Source organism: Pseudonaja textilis, chromosome 2 (genome assembly GCF_049901715.1).
Source record: "Pseudonaja textilis isolate UNSWEBS1 chromosome 2, rPseTex1.2, whole genome shotgun sequence".
NCBI lineage: Eukaryota > Metazoa > Chordata > Lepidosauria > Squamata > Elapidae > Pseudonaja > Pseudonaja textilis.
Genome location: NC_141991.1, coordinates 209,717,181 through 209,734,148, shown reverse-complemented (window position 1 = coordinate 209,734,148; position 16,968 = coordinate 209,717,181). Strand labels below are relative to the sequence as shown.

General features: G+C 42.4%; 1 protein-coding gene across 7 annotated transcripts in view; it reads left to right on the top strand.

Annotated features, from left to right (window-relative positions):
* Nucleotides 1–16,968, top strand: part of APC (APC regulator of Wnt signaling pathway) — a 147,613-nt gene that overhangs the window by 80,606 nt on the left and 50,039 nt on the right. For 6 of the 7 annotated variants that reach the window (XM_087926952.1, XM_087926951.1, XM_026719927.2 and 3 more), the window contains exon 3: nucleotides 9,054–9,206. In XM_087926952.1, the coding sequence (XP_087783078.1) occupies nucleotides 9,072–9,206 (135 nt within the window). In that variant the 5' untranslated portion in view covers nucleotides 9,054–9,071. Of the gene's footprint in view, nucleotides 1–9,053; nucleotides 9,207–16,968 lie in introns of those variants that run through there. The other variant, XM_087926954.1, reaches the window with a different exon arrangement.

Below are 16,968 nucleotides of genomic sequence, written 5' to 3'. Positions count from 1 at the left end.
CCTGATTTCATATCTTCCCCCTAGTCAGGAAACCTCTCCCTCCTTTGCCACGTGTGGCTGCCTGGAGTTGGAGGAGGGAAGGAGGGCTGGGCTGGAAGCATTGAGGAAGACGGGCTCCTAATAACCAGGCAACACCCCCCCCTTTCAGTCTCCACACAAGAAGAGGACTCCCCAAGGCTAAGCTCCAGATTTTTCCCACCACCTCCAAGCAGAGAAGGGGAGGTGTTGAGCCCATAAAAGCTCAAGCTCTCGCCTGCACAATCAGGCTGTTTATTAGGAGCCTGTCTTCCTTGGTGCTCTTTTGGTCTGGGCATTTGGTCTTCCCCATCCCCACCCCATGCCAAAGGAAAGCCAGCTGGGCTTCTCCTTCCCTCCTACCCTTCCCCCTGCTCCCTTCCCCTCACTCAATCCTACTTTGGGATAGAGGAGAACACACTGGAAATGTGTGTTGGCATTTCCAATATTCATTTCTTCGGCGCTTGCCTGTAATTCTTCGCCTGACTTGCTGAGGGAAGAGAGCAGCCCTGATGTCTCTGCTGCCCCCCCCAGGAAAGAAAGCAGCAGAAACATAGCTCTTGCTGGGGCAAAAGAGCAGAGATCAGAAGGCACTGGCAACAGAAAGCGGCGCTTTTTAAAGGTGGCAGCTTGTGTCTTTTGTTGCCTGTGCCTTCCTCAATCTCTTTTCTTTCGCCCCAGCAAGAGCTATGTTTCTGCTCGCTTTTCTTGTGCCTTCCCTGGACAGCGATGAGGGGGCAGCAGAGAGGGACGAGAAAACTGACACCAATGTCCCATTCCGGATCTCTGAACTGGATGGTGAGTGCAGACTTGCCCACTCCGCCCCTCCCACCACCACAGCTGGTACTTTTCTTCCCCGGGCCAGCCCTACAGCCCACGGCCATCAAGGAAGAGCCTAGACCAGGAGAGGTGAGCTGGAAGGTGCAGGAATGCCACGCAAATGCAAGTAGCACGGTGCTCCTGCACCTTCTAGCCATCTCTATCGCTGCTTCAGCCCGCCTGTGCCGCCAGTCCCCTCTTGCTGCAATAACACCATTATCTCATCCTGGCTGGCAAGGGCTGCACTGCTTTTTGCAGGTTTGCGCCCAGCCGAAGGGTGGGGAGCCAGAGGGTGGGTGGGCCATGTGGTTGGCGCAACCTTGTGTTTTCATGAAACCTGGATTAATTGCTTGCAGGGGATGCTTTGGGAGAGACATTTCTTTGCAGACCACCAAAATTTTCTCACGGACCACCAGTGGCTGCAGACCACTGGTTCGTGACCACTGATCTAGGCCATGTTATACAGTTTTATTAATAAGGAGGTATTCTGTTGAAAGCTTTACTGAAATCCAGATACATCATGTCTATATCATTATTCTGACCTACTAAATTTATAACTGTCACAGATAAAGATTACATTAGCTAGGCAAATTTCTTTATAACAAAGCCATTCTAACTGCAGCTAATTGTAGCACACCTGTCAAAGTGTTTATAAACATACTACTTGATCATTATTTTAAAATCTTGTCCAGCATAAATATCAAGCTGACTAGTAGTTTTCTGTATCTTCTTTCTTCCCTTTTGTGAAGATTGGGATGACAGTTGCCTTTCTCCAGAGTGGTGTCGATAGGATCCAGGCAGTGTGGGTTGTCTCTGGTCTGGTAGCTTTTTAGACTGAATTGGTTAAAACTGAGGACATGCCTCCAGCTCTCCAATGGTCCCCAGTGTTTAATTCAATCCGGAGCTCTGCAGATGTGTTTTGTGGCACTCTGTGTTTCTTCAGATTTGTTGTCATTGCAATTGGACTTAGCATCAAATTAGTTTCTCAATTTAGCAACCAGCGACTTTGGCTTGAGTCGCTCTAAGGTTTCCTCGTGTTGTTTTTGAAGCTTATTTAGTGATCAGAGAAAGTGACAGAGCGTGAGTATGGTGGTGCCTGCCTGTCCCAAGAGGGAGCGCAGCTAGCAACAGGGGAAAGTGGTGCAATTTACAGCCTACCAGGGCTGCCTGCCTTTCAAGGAGGCACTCCTGGAGCGCCTGGCAGACTCAGAGTTTGGTCTGCTGAAGATCAGCTGGAAAGTGCTCTTCACACCGCCATTTGAAGTGAGGTTTTGCCGAGAGCATCATTTTAAGACGCAGCTATCAGCAGAGAATAGTGGCACAATCTTGAGATTCCTGAGGCTACCTGTCCTTCAAGGAGGCAAGCCCATGGTACCTGGCAGACCTGGAGATCGGTCTGCCATGGATCAGCTGTGTAGCGCCTTTCCTACCACCAATCAGCCCAAACATTTTGATCGGAGGTCTGCCTGGCTGGCATGCCAGTTCTTTTTTTGGTTACTTCAAGTGCTCTCTGGGACGCCTGCCCCTCAGGGAGTGCAGTCCCAGAGCAACTTGCTCTTTCAAAACTGCTCTTCCAGAACAGCTGGCAGTGGTTTGCGAGGTAATGCAAACCGCAAAGGTTTGACAAAATCTTTTTATCCTCCCTGACTTGTCTAGTTGAAGGACAGCGACAGTTCCCTTCATACTACAGACATAATAGCCAGATTGCCGGATTTAGTGGCCTTAGTAACCGCACGGGCTGCCTGCCTGGAAGGAACGCATTTCCAAGGTAGCTGAGCCTGGTCCTCCTTCTTATCACAGTTAATAGGGAACTATTTAGTTTGTTAAAAACAAATAAGCCTTACATTAGATTATTTAGATTAAGGGGTAAGTGGTAGGATGGCAGACACCAGCAGCAGTCTGACCACATCTCAAACTGTGGTCAGGGCTCAAGCTAGTTTTAAAGGATCCAGAAGGGCTTCTACAAGGTCAAGTAGATCAGCCAAAGAGGCAGCAGCCAAGCTGAAGGCTAAGGCTATCTTGTCTAAGAGTGTTTCCAAGGCTGAGGAAAAGGCTGAGCGTAGACTTCAAAAAGCCTTGGAGAAACAGATTGCCAGAAAGGTCAAAGAAGCAGAAAAACTCACTCAGCTAGGCCTTTAAGTGAGGTTCAAGAAGATATGGGGCAGCCTCTAGATTTTTCCAGCACAGTAGGTCAGAGTGGTGGGACTGCGACGCAGGGTTGGCCACCCTGCGGCTCTCAAGAGCTGGGCAGTGCTTAGGGAACGTTTTTAGCTCCCAGGATGGGTCCCCTTAGGCAGTCTCCCTTTCAGGTACCTTGTCACCAGGTGTTGCTGAACTCAATGAGGCCTCTTCCCACTTCGGTGGGGCTCTGCCGGCGGGGAGTATGATGCCAATATGCCACCAGAGATACAAAGATGGATTTTGTCAGCAGTCCACCAGGGCTATGCGGCTGGCCTTATGCAATCCCGCCAACCCACACTGCCATTGTCAGGGCCTTCCCTTGCCCACTGTCTAGTTAGTCCGCACCAGGCTCAATTTGGATATGCAGAGTTTGAAGACCCTCACTCACTCACCAGCCTCGTCTGAATGTGATCACTCTGAGAGCTTGGTAGATGAGGGGGAGATTGAACAGGATCTATCCAATGATGATGGCAGAGCCATTGACAAGCCTGTTTTTAAAGGGCTGTTTTGGGCTCATTTGTTCAAATCCTTACTTTTCAAGGTTACTTGAAAAGTGCTACTTGGCTTGATTTGGAACCAGCTGTTCCAGACACTCCTCTAGGTGGGTCTGAGCCCAGTGATCTTTTATTTGCTGAACCGATGGAGGTGGATTCCATCACCAAATCTCTTCTTCAACATGGTCCAATGATAACTGGACTTGCCGGGCGCTTACTCCAATGCCACTTCATTTGATAAAAATTTTTTAACATGGCCATATCCCTGGCAGAAACTCTTCAGCTCTCAGAAGTGGATGAACTGGTGTTAGCATTAGCATCGTCATTGGCAATTTTTAATGATGCTGATAACATCCTGAAAGCAGATGATAAAAAAAAAAATCTCAACTGACATTGTGCAAGGCGCACCTGGCTGCAGTGTGGGCGGTAAAGACTGCTACCACAGCATCTTTTTTCACCAGATCATCGCTGATTTGGCTGTGCCAAATGCAAGAGTGGGTACCTGCCAATGACATCAGAACTCACCAAGATTTCAACAAGGTGATTGTGTCGGCAGAGTACACAGCCGACACCACACTTAATTCAGTGAAGTTTGCCTTTCAGGCCATCGCATCAGCAGGACGGCGCACACCTCCTGTGGCTCAAACATTGTCAGGCTGATACCAAGCGCAGATGGAAGGTATCCTCTGCTCCATATAAGGGAGACAAACTATTTGGAACCAGTGCTTGTGGAACCCAGAGACAGGCAAAAGATTCTACCTTCCATTTCCTGAAGGGGTGATAATAGATTTGTACCATCCTTTTGTCGGTCCTTTCAGGCCCCCTTCTACAGGCCGAGCTTTCAACGGACTCAGGGTCCATTTGGTCAGAGGCAGGAATTCCAGTTGACCAGGGCTCTTGAGACAAAAGCAGGCCCCAGGCTCACAGTAAGTGGCCCTTTCGAGAGGCAGCTCACACTCATTTCGAAGATCTGGGTGACTGCTATACTGAAGCTCCCATTGATGGCAGGCTATAAATTTTCACAGACCAATGAGAGCAGACCACTACAGATGCATGGGTATGAAGCATGACAAGACATAGCCTCTCCCCAGAATTGCAATCCACCTCCCCTCCCGAGGTTCTTGATCCATTGCCCCTGGTCAAAGGACACCGCCAAGAGAAGATTGATGGAGGAAGCTATTAGCTATCTGGGCCATAGAAATTGTTCCAAAAGAACAGGAGGGGCATAGATTTTACTCAATACTATTTGTGATCCCCAAAAGCTCGGAGAATGGAGAGCCTTTCTCAATCTCAGTGGTCTGTATTGCTATCTTGTTTACCGCAGATTCAAAATGCACACTCTGCAATCCATACTAGAGAGTGTCAGGAGGGGGATTATTTAAAATCCATCGACCTCACTGAGGCGTACCTGCATGTCCCCATTTGGCCAGACTATCATCAATTACTGAGATTTTATTATGAGGGCAGGCATTTACAATACTGGGCCCTGCCGTTTGGACTGGTGTCAGCATCCAGAACCTTTACCAAGATCCTTGCAGCGCTGACTGCTCATCTGAGAACTATATCAATCTGAATACATTGTTAACTGGACGATATCCTGGTACAGGCCTCATCCCTCAGTCGAGCCGAAGAAGATCTGAGAATCACCATGCAGACGCTGAGTACCCACGGCTTTTCTATCAATTTCAGCAAGAGCCACGTAACACCTTCAACTCATATATTGCATCTGGGGGCAGTCATAGACTCCTCAGACGGCATAGTATACCTTTCACCAGACCGGCAGAATGACATCAAAGCCTTAATGGCATAGATCCAAAAGGACAAAGTTGTCTTCCTGTCATTGCTTTCTCAACTACTAGGCAGATTAATCTCTTGAATCGCAATTGTGCCCTGGGCACGTCTACATGCAAGAGCGTTGCAGTGGTTCCTGCTCCCATATCAGAGAGCAAGGTGGAGCAATTCATCAACGAGTTCGAATCCTCCCAAAAGTCTTAACATCTCTGCTGTGGTGGACATCCTCAGCTGTCTCCATGGGGTCGCTATTCTGAGAGCAGGATCAACTAACAATAACAATGGACACCAGCCTTCTGTGCTGAGGGGCACATTGCCAGGGCCAAGTTGCTCAGGGCAGGTGGTCAGAGACAATTAAAATTCAACATAAGCTGTCTGGAACTACTAGCAGTGCACCTGGCCCTTTGGTAATTCAAGAGCCAGATTACGGAACAGCACTTGCTCCTTCTGATGGACAATGTGGCCACAAAGGCCCACATCAACCGCCAGGGGGTTACTCACAACCACTTACGAGGGAAGCAGAGCGGTTGTGTCATTGGGTGGAAAGGAAGGCAGAGCATATCTCAGGGGCAAAGAATGTGCGAGCAGACTGGCTGAGCAGATCCACAGTGGATCATTCCGAGTGGCACCTGCATCCAGCTCTGTTCAAGGAGATGACGGATTGATTCAGCATGCTGATAGTAGACCTCTTTGCATCTCCCACAAATGCGCAATTGCCAAGGTTCTTTTCCGGGTTCCCGTCACCTGGGGCAGAAGGGGTCAATGCTCTCCGGTGTTGGTGACCTCATGGCCTCCTTTATGCCTTCTCACCATTACCACCCATAGCAGCTATGATCAGGAGGGTGATCACCGAGAAGGCGGAGGTGCTGTCCTTGTGCCCCACTGGCCCAGACATCCATGGTTCACAGACTTGCGCGGCCTGTCAGTCACCAGACCATGGAGGATTCCCCCTGAAAGGATCTTCCTCAGCCAGGGGCCCATAGACCATCCGGAGCCTCCGTGGTTCCAATTGGCCGTCTGGCACTTGAGAGGAGAATTCTGACAGGGGAAAACTCCTCCTGGATAATTAACACCATTCAGGCTGCCAGGAGACCATCAACAATGAGAATTTATGACGCAACCTGGAGGGCATTCTGCCTGTGGTGCAGGCAGAGGGAGCTTGACCCCATTTCAGTTATAGTGGCCCAAGTACTAGACTTTCTGCAGGCAGGGCTGGATAAGGGCCTGGTCCTCTCAACAATTTGCAGGCAGGTGGCGGCCCTTTCAACGGTGTTGACTGGAGTCCCTGGCCCAGCTCCTAGTGGTCTGTAGGTTCCTCAGAGATGCTTCTTACCTCAAATCTCCAGTGGTACATAGGTTTCCCATATGGGACCTCTCCAAGGTGCTTCAGGCACTTAACGAAGGCACCCTTTGAACCACTGAGATCTGTCAGCCTTCGAGTTTTTTCATATAAAGTGGTTTTCCTCGTGGCTATAATATCGGCCAGGAGGATATCGGAGCTGGCAGCCCTGTTGGTTAGGAAGATCTTTGCCTCTTCCACGCCAACCAGGTGGTCCTGCAGTTGGACCTAGCCTTCATCCCTAAAGTCAACTCCTCTTTTCATTGAGCCCAAGAGTTGATCCTGCCCGGCACCATCTCATGACCGGGAGAAAGTCTGGCATACTCTGGATGTAAGGTGGGTCCTCCACACACACACACACACACACACACACACACACACACACACACACACACACACACACATATCTATATATATTTATACATATCTATATCTATATATACATATATATATTTATACATACGTATATATGTGTGTATGTGTGTGTATGTGTGTATGTTCTGGCCAACTACTATGGGACAAAAAAATCTCACCATCGACCATTGGCAGATGGATTAGAGATTGCATTGTCAAGGCTTATGAAGAGCATGGCCTGGAAAGACCAAATCTTATTACAGTGCACTCCGCGCAAAGCACAGCAACAACAGTGCCTTGGGCCACACAAGCTTCGGTGGAGGAGATTTGTCGAGCAGCGACCTGCTCCTCACCTACGCCTCTTATTCGCCACCATCGGCTCGACACCTTTGCCTCAGTAGAGGCAGCTTTTGGGAGACGGGTCTTGCAAAGGGTACTCATGGCACAGCAGTCTCAAGATCAGACGGAGACCCGCCCATAGGACATTAGCTTTGGTATGTCCCACACTGTCTGGATCCTATCGACACCAATCTGGAGAAGGGACATTGGTCTTATCTGAGACACTTCTTCTCAGAAGGTGGAGATAGGATCCAGCCCACTCTGAAGACTGTCTGGTGCAGGTGTGGAGAGGACAGTCATTGGTGATCAACCTCTGGAATCACTTCGACTTCATGAACACTGGGAACTGTTGGAGAGCAGAAAGCGTGTCCTCAGTTTAAACAATTCAATCTAAAGAGCTAGCAGATTAGAGACAACCCACATTGCCTGGATCCTATCTCCACCTTCTGAGAAGGAGCATCTCAGGTAAGACCAATGCCCCTTTTCCAAATTTCTGTGTCCCAGGAGTTCTCAAAGATTATCAAAAGTGTTCCTATCATTGCTTCTTTTAGTTCCTTCTATATCCTGAGATATAGAGGTTAGGACCTTGTGATCTGAACATTTGTTCAGCAACTGTTCAACAGCTGAATGAGTGCTAATTATAGCCAGTTTCTCAGAGTTCCAGCCCCGCAGCATTTCCACAGTCATATAATGACGATTTATAATGTTCTCTGCTGGCTTCCCATAAGCAGTGGGGAAGCCAGTAGGAAGTTTGAAGTAAAGATCACTTGAAGTCCTCACTTAACGGCACACACAATCCTTGCTTAATGAAGGCGACTGGGACTGCTGGAACTGCCATCACAAAGCAATGAATTACATGACATTGTACTTTACAGCCACATTACTTAGTGATGGCAATTCCTATCCCAATTGCTATCAGAAACCAAGGGCTACTTCTTGATACACCTGGCCTGAAGTCTTGAATTTCTTTAAATTAGGTAAATTCTGTCTCTTTTGCCTCTCCTAAATTGCAGATTCTTTGTTCTCTCAGAGGTGGAATGACCATCTAGGGTTCTATTTCTGTTCTGAAAAAAGACATGCATAAAATAGGAGTTCAGAAGTTTTGTCTTTTGGCCATTATCAATTCATACTATTTTCTCACACTGAACCTACAGTACATCCTCTCTGACTTTACTTTTATTTTTAAGATAGTCTTTTTTATTTTTGGTATCTCTTGCAAACTCAGCTCATTTTGAACTTTAATATTTTAATTTCATTCCTTTTTCCACAATGAGAAATTGAGTCTGCCTTAATTTTAGTACATTGAATTAAGGGGCTTATCTATTTATTACAGCAAGTTAATTGGTTCTGAATTATTTCACAAATGAATTCAAGCATATTGTTTGTCTATATGGAAATGCATGCTGTACAATTGGAAAGTCTTCATTGGTGAATATTTTGATATTGTCTGAAGTAAAGGCATTCAAGAGTTTATTCATTTATTTAAAACATTTACTTTACGTAGGTGTCCATCTTTCAGCCAACTCTATGCTGAAAGTAAGCAGATATGCTCTGTACTTTATATTTAAATAGAGAACTACTTGAAGTTCCAAGACATTTTTACGATACATGAAAAATGCAATGATAAATTATTTAGATGGGAAGTAATGTCCTTTTAAAAAAATGCATGATATATTTCTTGGACTCAATGAAACCAAATGTTTATTCTCTACTTGCTTCAGGTCCTGGGGTAGCCCAGAATGGCTGCAGTGTCATATGATCAGTTGTTAAAACAAGTAGAGGCGTTAAAAATGGAGAACTCAAATCTTCGACAAGAACTGGAAGATAATTCAAATCATCTTACAAAACTGGAAAGTGAAGCATCTAATATGAAGGTATGAAAATAATTTTACTTTAAAAGCATTTTGGGATTGTGGTTTGGATTGCAAGGCTCTATGATTTTCCCCATAATACAATGGATATTGAGCTTTGCCCTTTTAGATAATTGATTTTTTCTTAAAAAAACTCTTTGTTGTAGCAGACCTCTTTTGTATTTGTGTGTGTGTGTGTGTTTATATTCCCACAACTGTTTAAGATAATACCCATATAATACAATTTCTTAAATAAAATTGGCAATTCTACCGTATTAATGGTGAGAGCTGCTTCATATGCTTTATATCTTCAGGCTGAGATCAATTCCTTGTAAAATCTATACCTTAGGGGAAAGCATGTTCTAAGGTTTCAATTTCATCAGAGATGACAGGGGTATCTTCTGTGTGTAAATGTGGTCTAATTATATCTTTAGTGCATTATTACACAGAGAAGGAGATTGAAATGTGCTCCAGGGAAGACCCAGAATTATCTGAAATTGAATAACTTGTGTATAGGTACTGACTGTTTGGATTGCAGATTCTTTCTTTTTTAATAAAAATTTTTTTTTATATTTTACACATCTCTTCAAGTGAGCAACGTGATTCCAAGTTACAACATTTATACATAGTCATAATTACATTTCCAACTTTCTTATCTAATTTTATATCAAATCATTATCTATTCCACTGATCTTTAAATAAGTTCTCACTTCATATTTCAATGCATTAATTCAATATCAAAAACATTTCATCCTCACATATATTTTCCACACTTTGTCCCCTATTATTTCCATTTTCAGCTTACCACCTATTTTATTTTACATTATTCATTATTATCTTTATTAACTTTCTCACAGCTGATATATAACGAACAAACAATAGTAAAAATAAAATAAAACTAATATATTCAGGATCCACATGGTATATCCCCCAGTCTACAATTAATCTTGTATTTATTCCAGAGATATTCATATAACCATTTCATATTTTTATTGTTTCCACATAGCCAAAGTTTACCTATGAAATTTTATTAAATTTTCATTCCCCTCCTTTTTAATCATAATATAATACTCTCATTACAAATTTCACTACACTTCATTACACTTTCCAATATAATTTCATTACACTTTCCAATATAATTCTTTCTGGTTTACCATATTCTCTATTTTCTCATATCCTTTATATAATCAATTACATATTCTATTTCATTATCTAATATAATATGTATACAATAAAGAAAAAGAAAAAAACCAGAAAATTAAGTTTCCTTTTTGTTTCCATTTAACCAAGTTTAACCTATAAAATTTTATTTAATTTTCATTCCACACTTTTTGGTCATAATAGCATAATTTTTTCTACTTTACCCTATTCTCTGTTTTTCTAAAATCATTTGAATAATAAATTTTATATATGTATATGTATGTACACACACACACACACACACATATCTATATATCTATATATCTATATATCTATATCTATCTATCTATCTATCTATCTATCTATCTATCTATCTATCTTAAGTTTTCATGGGTACTTACATTTATGGTATTCAGCTTTGTTTGGGTATTTTCCCACGTCATTATAGTTGTGCTTTTAAAGTTGTAGCAACGTTTCGGCAGAATCTCATCTGCCATCATTAGGCTTCTGTATAGTGTTCATCTGTAAGTCAGACTTTCACAGCCGTTTCTGTTTTAAATTTGGTGCTAGCCTACTGCTGTGCCAGAATGGTTTTTTCTTCATCCTGATTGGTTGGGAGTCTTGGTCTGTGTTTATTGGTCCTGGAGTTTGCTGTGTTCTGCTTGATTGGTATTTCTAATATCTTCTGTCTGTTTTGCAGCTTTTTTTTGGTCTTGATTGGCTGGCAACATTGTGTTTCCTGTCTTGGAGGCTTTTAGTGCGGCTTGGCTCCAAGTAAATGGACGGCTATCATTTATTAGGAAACCAGGTTTCATCTGGGTGCCTTGTTGGGGTTAGGGACCAATAGAAGAATAAGTACCTGCCCATTTACTTGGAGCCAAGCCGCACTAAAAGCCTCCAATACAGGAAACACAATGTTGCCAGCCAATCAAGACCAAAAGAAGCTACAAAACAGACAGAAGATATTAGAAATACCAATCAAGCAGAACACAGCAAACTCCAAGACCAATAAACACAGACCAAGATTCCCAACCAATCAGGATGAAGAAAAAACCATTCTGGCACAGCAGTAGGCTAGCCCCAAATTTAAAACAGAAACGGCTGTGAAAGTCTGACTCACAGACGAACACAATACAGAAGCCTGATGATGGCAGATGAGATTCTGCCGAAACGTTGCTACAACTTTAATAGCACAATTATAATGACGTGGGAAAATACCCGAACAAAGCTGAATACCATACAGTAAGTACCTGCGAAAACTTAAGAATATATATGTGTGTGTGTGTGTGTGTGTGTGTGTGTGTGTATGTATATGTATATATGTATTTATGTATATGTATATATATGTATGGTAAGAAAACAAATTATGTCTGTGTGTGTGTGTGTGTGTGTGTGTGTGTGTATGATTTGATAATAATAAAGCCATCTTAATTTCTCTGAATATCATCATTTTTCTCATATATAATTATATAATAATCTTAAGGTAATTCCCAATAAGTTTTAAACTTCAAATCTCCCCAATCTATATTTCTAAAAAAAATATCAAAATACATTTCTATGTGGTATCCCCCCTTTATATTATTTTTAACTCTTATCTCTAAATCTTTCGACCTTATAGTTTCTTACAATTTTGACCAGCTTTCCCTTTTTCTAAGTTTTTCCAGTCTTTCCTCTTAACTCCTCTTTTTCCTCTAGTATTGTTTTTATTTTCATCTGCCAATCACTTATTTTTCCTGTTCTCTCTTTTGGAATTTCTTCTTGTACAGCTTCTTCTTTTGTTTAACCTTGGGAGGATTTTCCCTTTTATTTATTACATCTATTATCAGTGTCTTAATTTTGATTTCTTTCATGTCTTTTTGCAATGCCCCTTGTTCTTTGTGCTCTTCTAAGCTGCTTTCCTCTTCCTTTAACTCCTCCTCCTTGAATTTTCTTTGATCTTGTGTGAACTGCATCACCATTAATTTTTCTGCCAATATATCACATAATTCCATTCTTTCTTTTAACACTCCTCTCATGGTTTGCAGTTCCAACTTGAATTCTTTGCCTATTTCTTCCATTTTTTTAATCAGTTGAGTTATTCTTTATTAAAAGTCAGAGTCTTTTAGTCCTTGTCAAAAATATCCATTTATCTCAATTCCTCTTTTTAATCTTTCTATCTTGTCACAATCAACACCAAACAGTCCCAAGATACTATCTTTGCTTGTCCCTTTGCTGCAATCCCCCCCCCTTTTGGTGCTTCCGGGGTTATTGTTGCAATATAATCTTTTATTTCATTTAATTTTTAATTCACACATTTGTAAGACCAGTAATTTTCCATGAAATCATAAGAGAAAAAGTACCTTTAACCATTAGATTAGACTACATTGCTTTCCACTTTTCAAAGTTATTTTTTCTCTTTTCAATTGTATTAATTCTGCTAATTTTCAACCATTAGCTCTTTTAAATATAGTCAATTCCGGGCAAGTCCAGCATTCTATTCAATGCCTAATTAATGCCAATTTCTGTATCTTATTTCAAATTTGGTCTCTATTTCTGTTATAGTCCTTTTATAATCTGGTTTTTTATTTATCTTATAATTTCCTCTTATTTTCCATTCGCCGCTACCACACTCTTAAACAAGGGCTCTTTCCTTCTGTTTCTCGGTGTTGTCAAAAAATAATTCAAAATCCTTTGCCTGGCTACATGCCACTCACCGCTTCACTGCTCCAGTACACACTTAAGTCCTGGAAGCTTTCCGTGTTCAGGGTAGCCATTAAAACTGCCGCTACCTCCTATCTTCAAGGGAAGTATACCTAGCCAAGGAGGGGATATGCGGCTCCCCTTGACCTGACTGGCGATCTCCCCCTCTTCCCCCATCCCTATGAGGTGGGTCCGAGATGGATCCAGTCCCATTGGGACCCACCAACAGGATAAGCATGGATTGAAGCTGTGCATGATTGCGGTCTTCGGTCCGTCTTCGATCACGGTCTTTGGTCCATCTTCGATCGTGGTCTACTGTCCGTCTTCAATAGAAGTGCCACCAGAAGCTGGATTGCAGCTTCTATGTTTTCAAATTTATATCTAATCTCCCTTTGACGACTATATTTTTAGCATTATATATCAATCCCAGCACTTGACTAGAAGTGAAACAGCCTCAGTGGGCTCCTGAATTCCTCTTTGTAAATTACTCCACACGTTATTTTAAGCCCCAATTTGGTAGGACTGTATGAAGCTTCATTGGCTTTTCTTTTTTTAACTTTTCAGACCTTGAAGATCAAAATCTTAGATTTATCACTTAATAATGAAGGAATTCTATGGATTAGAGTATAAGGAGATTAAATTTCCTCTCAATATGGCATTTTTGTAAGTAAACAGCAAGAATCAGCAAGGCAGCATGAGTACCTTACCAAGAATTTTTATGTTGTACCAATAAAAGTGCATATTTGTAACTCAGGGTTGAACCATGGTGCTCTCTGACCTTGATTGTTTTCTTGCAGATGTTTCATTACTAAACTAAGTTAACATTGTCAGTGCTAATAGGGAATCATTTTATACTAGTGATTTGCTTTGTCAGTATTGATTGAAATGATCTTGGTGGTTCCTTGGACTGTTATTTATTGTTAGTTAACAATTTAACAATAAATAACAGTACAAGAAACTCACACCAATACTGACAGGACAAGCTACTAGTATAGTGGTACCTAACCTTATTGGGCTCCCATGCCGAAAATTGCATGCCAGCACCCAGAAGGCAATGCACACGTCCCCCCCATGCCCCTGTGCATGTGTATGTGACCCTTCCCCCCTGCTCCTACACATGTACATGTGATCCCCTGTGTACCATATGTCTGCACATGTGTGTGCGATCCCCTGCATGCGCTGTGCATCTGTGCATGCGTGAGAGGCCCGCCCCACATGTTTCCCATGCACCCCCGCACATGAGTGCCAGATACCCAACAATCAGCTGTTGGGGGTGGTGTGCACGCATGCACAGTGGGGCTCTTCCAGATGACTTCTCACGGGCTGGCAGAAGTGGCTTTGCATCCCACTTCTGGCACACGTGCCATAGGTTCACCATCAAGGCACTAGTATATAAAATGAAAGTAAACCCCACTTCTGGTTAGCACTGAGGGTGTTACTTAGTTTGGTAATGAAACGCCTGCAAAAAAACAGCCAAGCTCAGAGAGCACCAAGTGCCCTGAATTTTTATGAAGGCATGTCGGCTTTTTCTGCTGGTTTTTAAAATCGTATTCCTGGAACAATAAGTTGTGGATAGTCTTGCCAAACACTAGTATAAATTAAATGCAACTACTTAGCATGGAGTGCTTTTTTATTCATGCAATACTATGTATAAAAATGTACTTATACCCCACTTAAATATGCATAAACAGATTAGAAAACTTTGAAGTGATGGAATGAATATATTGCCTGTTATATAGAACAGTACCACCAGATGCATGTAATAATTGGAAGCAACTTTAAACACCACCTGGTAGCTAATGATATTGACTTATCAGTATCAGTAACCTAATACCCAAATGCCACTGCTCCCTTCACTCAGAATCCAGGATTTCTCTCGATTCTATGTGGTTGGCTTGGGTGAGCTACAACCAAGACCTCTATAATTTAAATGGAGACCTTCCTGGCTGATTTATATTCTGGTCAGGCTCCAAAATCTCAACAATTGATTTAAGTCATAGTATCTCATAGTCTGTCTTCTAGCATTAACTATTCGAAATACTAATGAGACAGAATGACAACATACTTTTTTAGTTATTTTATGTAGGTATGCCCCTACCAAATTCTCCCTGGACTTCCCTCCTTCATGGCTGCTAGTGTGGGAGGCTGATGCTTAAATGGATTAGGGTACCCAAGTTAGGAAGCTATCATCAGGGCTTTAAAAAATGCAAAGGTCTAAGGGAAGTTGTCTATCTGTCTGCCTTCTCATATAGTTGCACAATGCACTAAGAACATTACATGGCAAAAATATTTCTGGGCACTGAGGGTTTTTCTCTCTCTTGGTATTCAGAAGCCACTGAGTTCGAGGTACTGACTTTGTAAAGTTACACTTAAATTCTATCTTTTAATATCTTTTAAAACAGACAAATATTGCTTTATTTTTCTAATGGATGCTGAACTATAGTAAGTTTTTAAATATAAGGTACCATAATGCATTTTGATTAAACTCATGTGCTGGCCTGCTTTTTGCCTCACTGTAGTAATATTCTGTCACGTATTTTGCATTATGACATTAGCTGAATATAACTTTATAATTTCCAAGAGACCTCAGTAATTGCTATATATGGATGTGAAAGGCAAATAGCTGATCATAAAGTAATGGAGATATATTCTGAATACAGAAAAGTGTAAAGAAACTCTGAGGCACTTGACATAAAGATTGTAGTGAACCTTCCAACTTCCTCACAGCTTGCCCTCATTTTCAAACTGAGAGGATGAACCTTCAGCAGAACAATTTATTGCCCTACCTACGCAGAAATCTGAGATTATAAAATTCATTAAGGTCTGTTTAATAGTCCAGACAGCTCCTCCAGAAAATATAGAATGATCTGGGTGTATATAAACTGTGAGCAGCCACTGGATCTAGGACTTAATGCATTCTTCAGTTGTGCCTTTATACATCCCTTTCTGTTTCTGAAATTAAGATAGAAAGCACATATAAATCAAATTATAAGACTCTAAATTAAGTACAACAAGCATAGAAAAGAGACATACAACAAGCATAGAAAAGAGGAAAAAGGGTGTTATCATAAAAGAGGACCTGACTTGTGGCACTCACATTGCAGCACTGCTGGTGACCGTCTACCGCTACACCAGAGAGAGTATTTTAACTTACTGCACCTGTGTATGATTTGCCAATTGCCCAGTGGCAGATAGGACAGCATTCCAGAGGATCAATGTCATTGCCCAGAGGATCATGGGTTACCTTCTCACCTCTTTGGAAGAGCTTTATAGCTCCCACTTAAGAAAGTTCAAAACATTCTTAAAGATCCATCTCATCCTGGGCACCCTTTTTTGAACTATTAGCATCTGGCAGATGGTAATGTAAAGGTTTCCTTCTCACATACATACTAGTCCTTTCTAGTTCTAGGGGGCAGTGCACATCTCTATTACAAAGCCGAAGTGCCAGCGCTATCCAAAGAGATCTCCGTGGTCATGTGGCCGGCATGACTAAATGCTGAAGGCGCACGGAATGCTGTTACCTTCCCACCAGAGTGGTCCCTATTTTTCTACTTGAATTTTTGCATGCTTTCAAACTGTTAGGTTGGCAGAAGCCGGGACAAGTAACAGGAGCTCACTCTGTTCTGTGGTGCTAGGGATTTGAACCGCCGACCTTTCTTATTGACAAGCTCAGCTTTAGTTACTGAGCTACCATGTCCCTACTGGCAGACAATACAGGATAATAAAAAACAAGGATAAATAGGCTGAAAAACGGCTTCTATCCCAGGGCAGTAACTATATTGAATTCTACTGTGTTGTGCCGTGATGGCAAACCTATGGCATGTGCGCCACAGGTGGCACACAGAGCCATTTGTGCTGGCATGTGATCTGCAGGCAAAACTTACCTCACTGCGCATGCGCACTCCTCAGCTGATTTTTAGCTGGTTTGAGGCCTTTTTTGGCCTCCCAGAGGCTTCAGGAGGGCTTC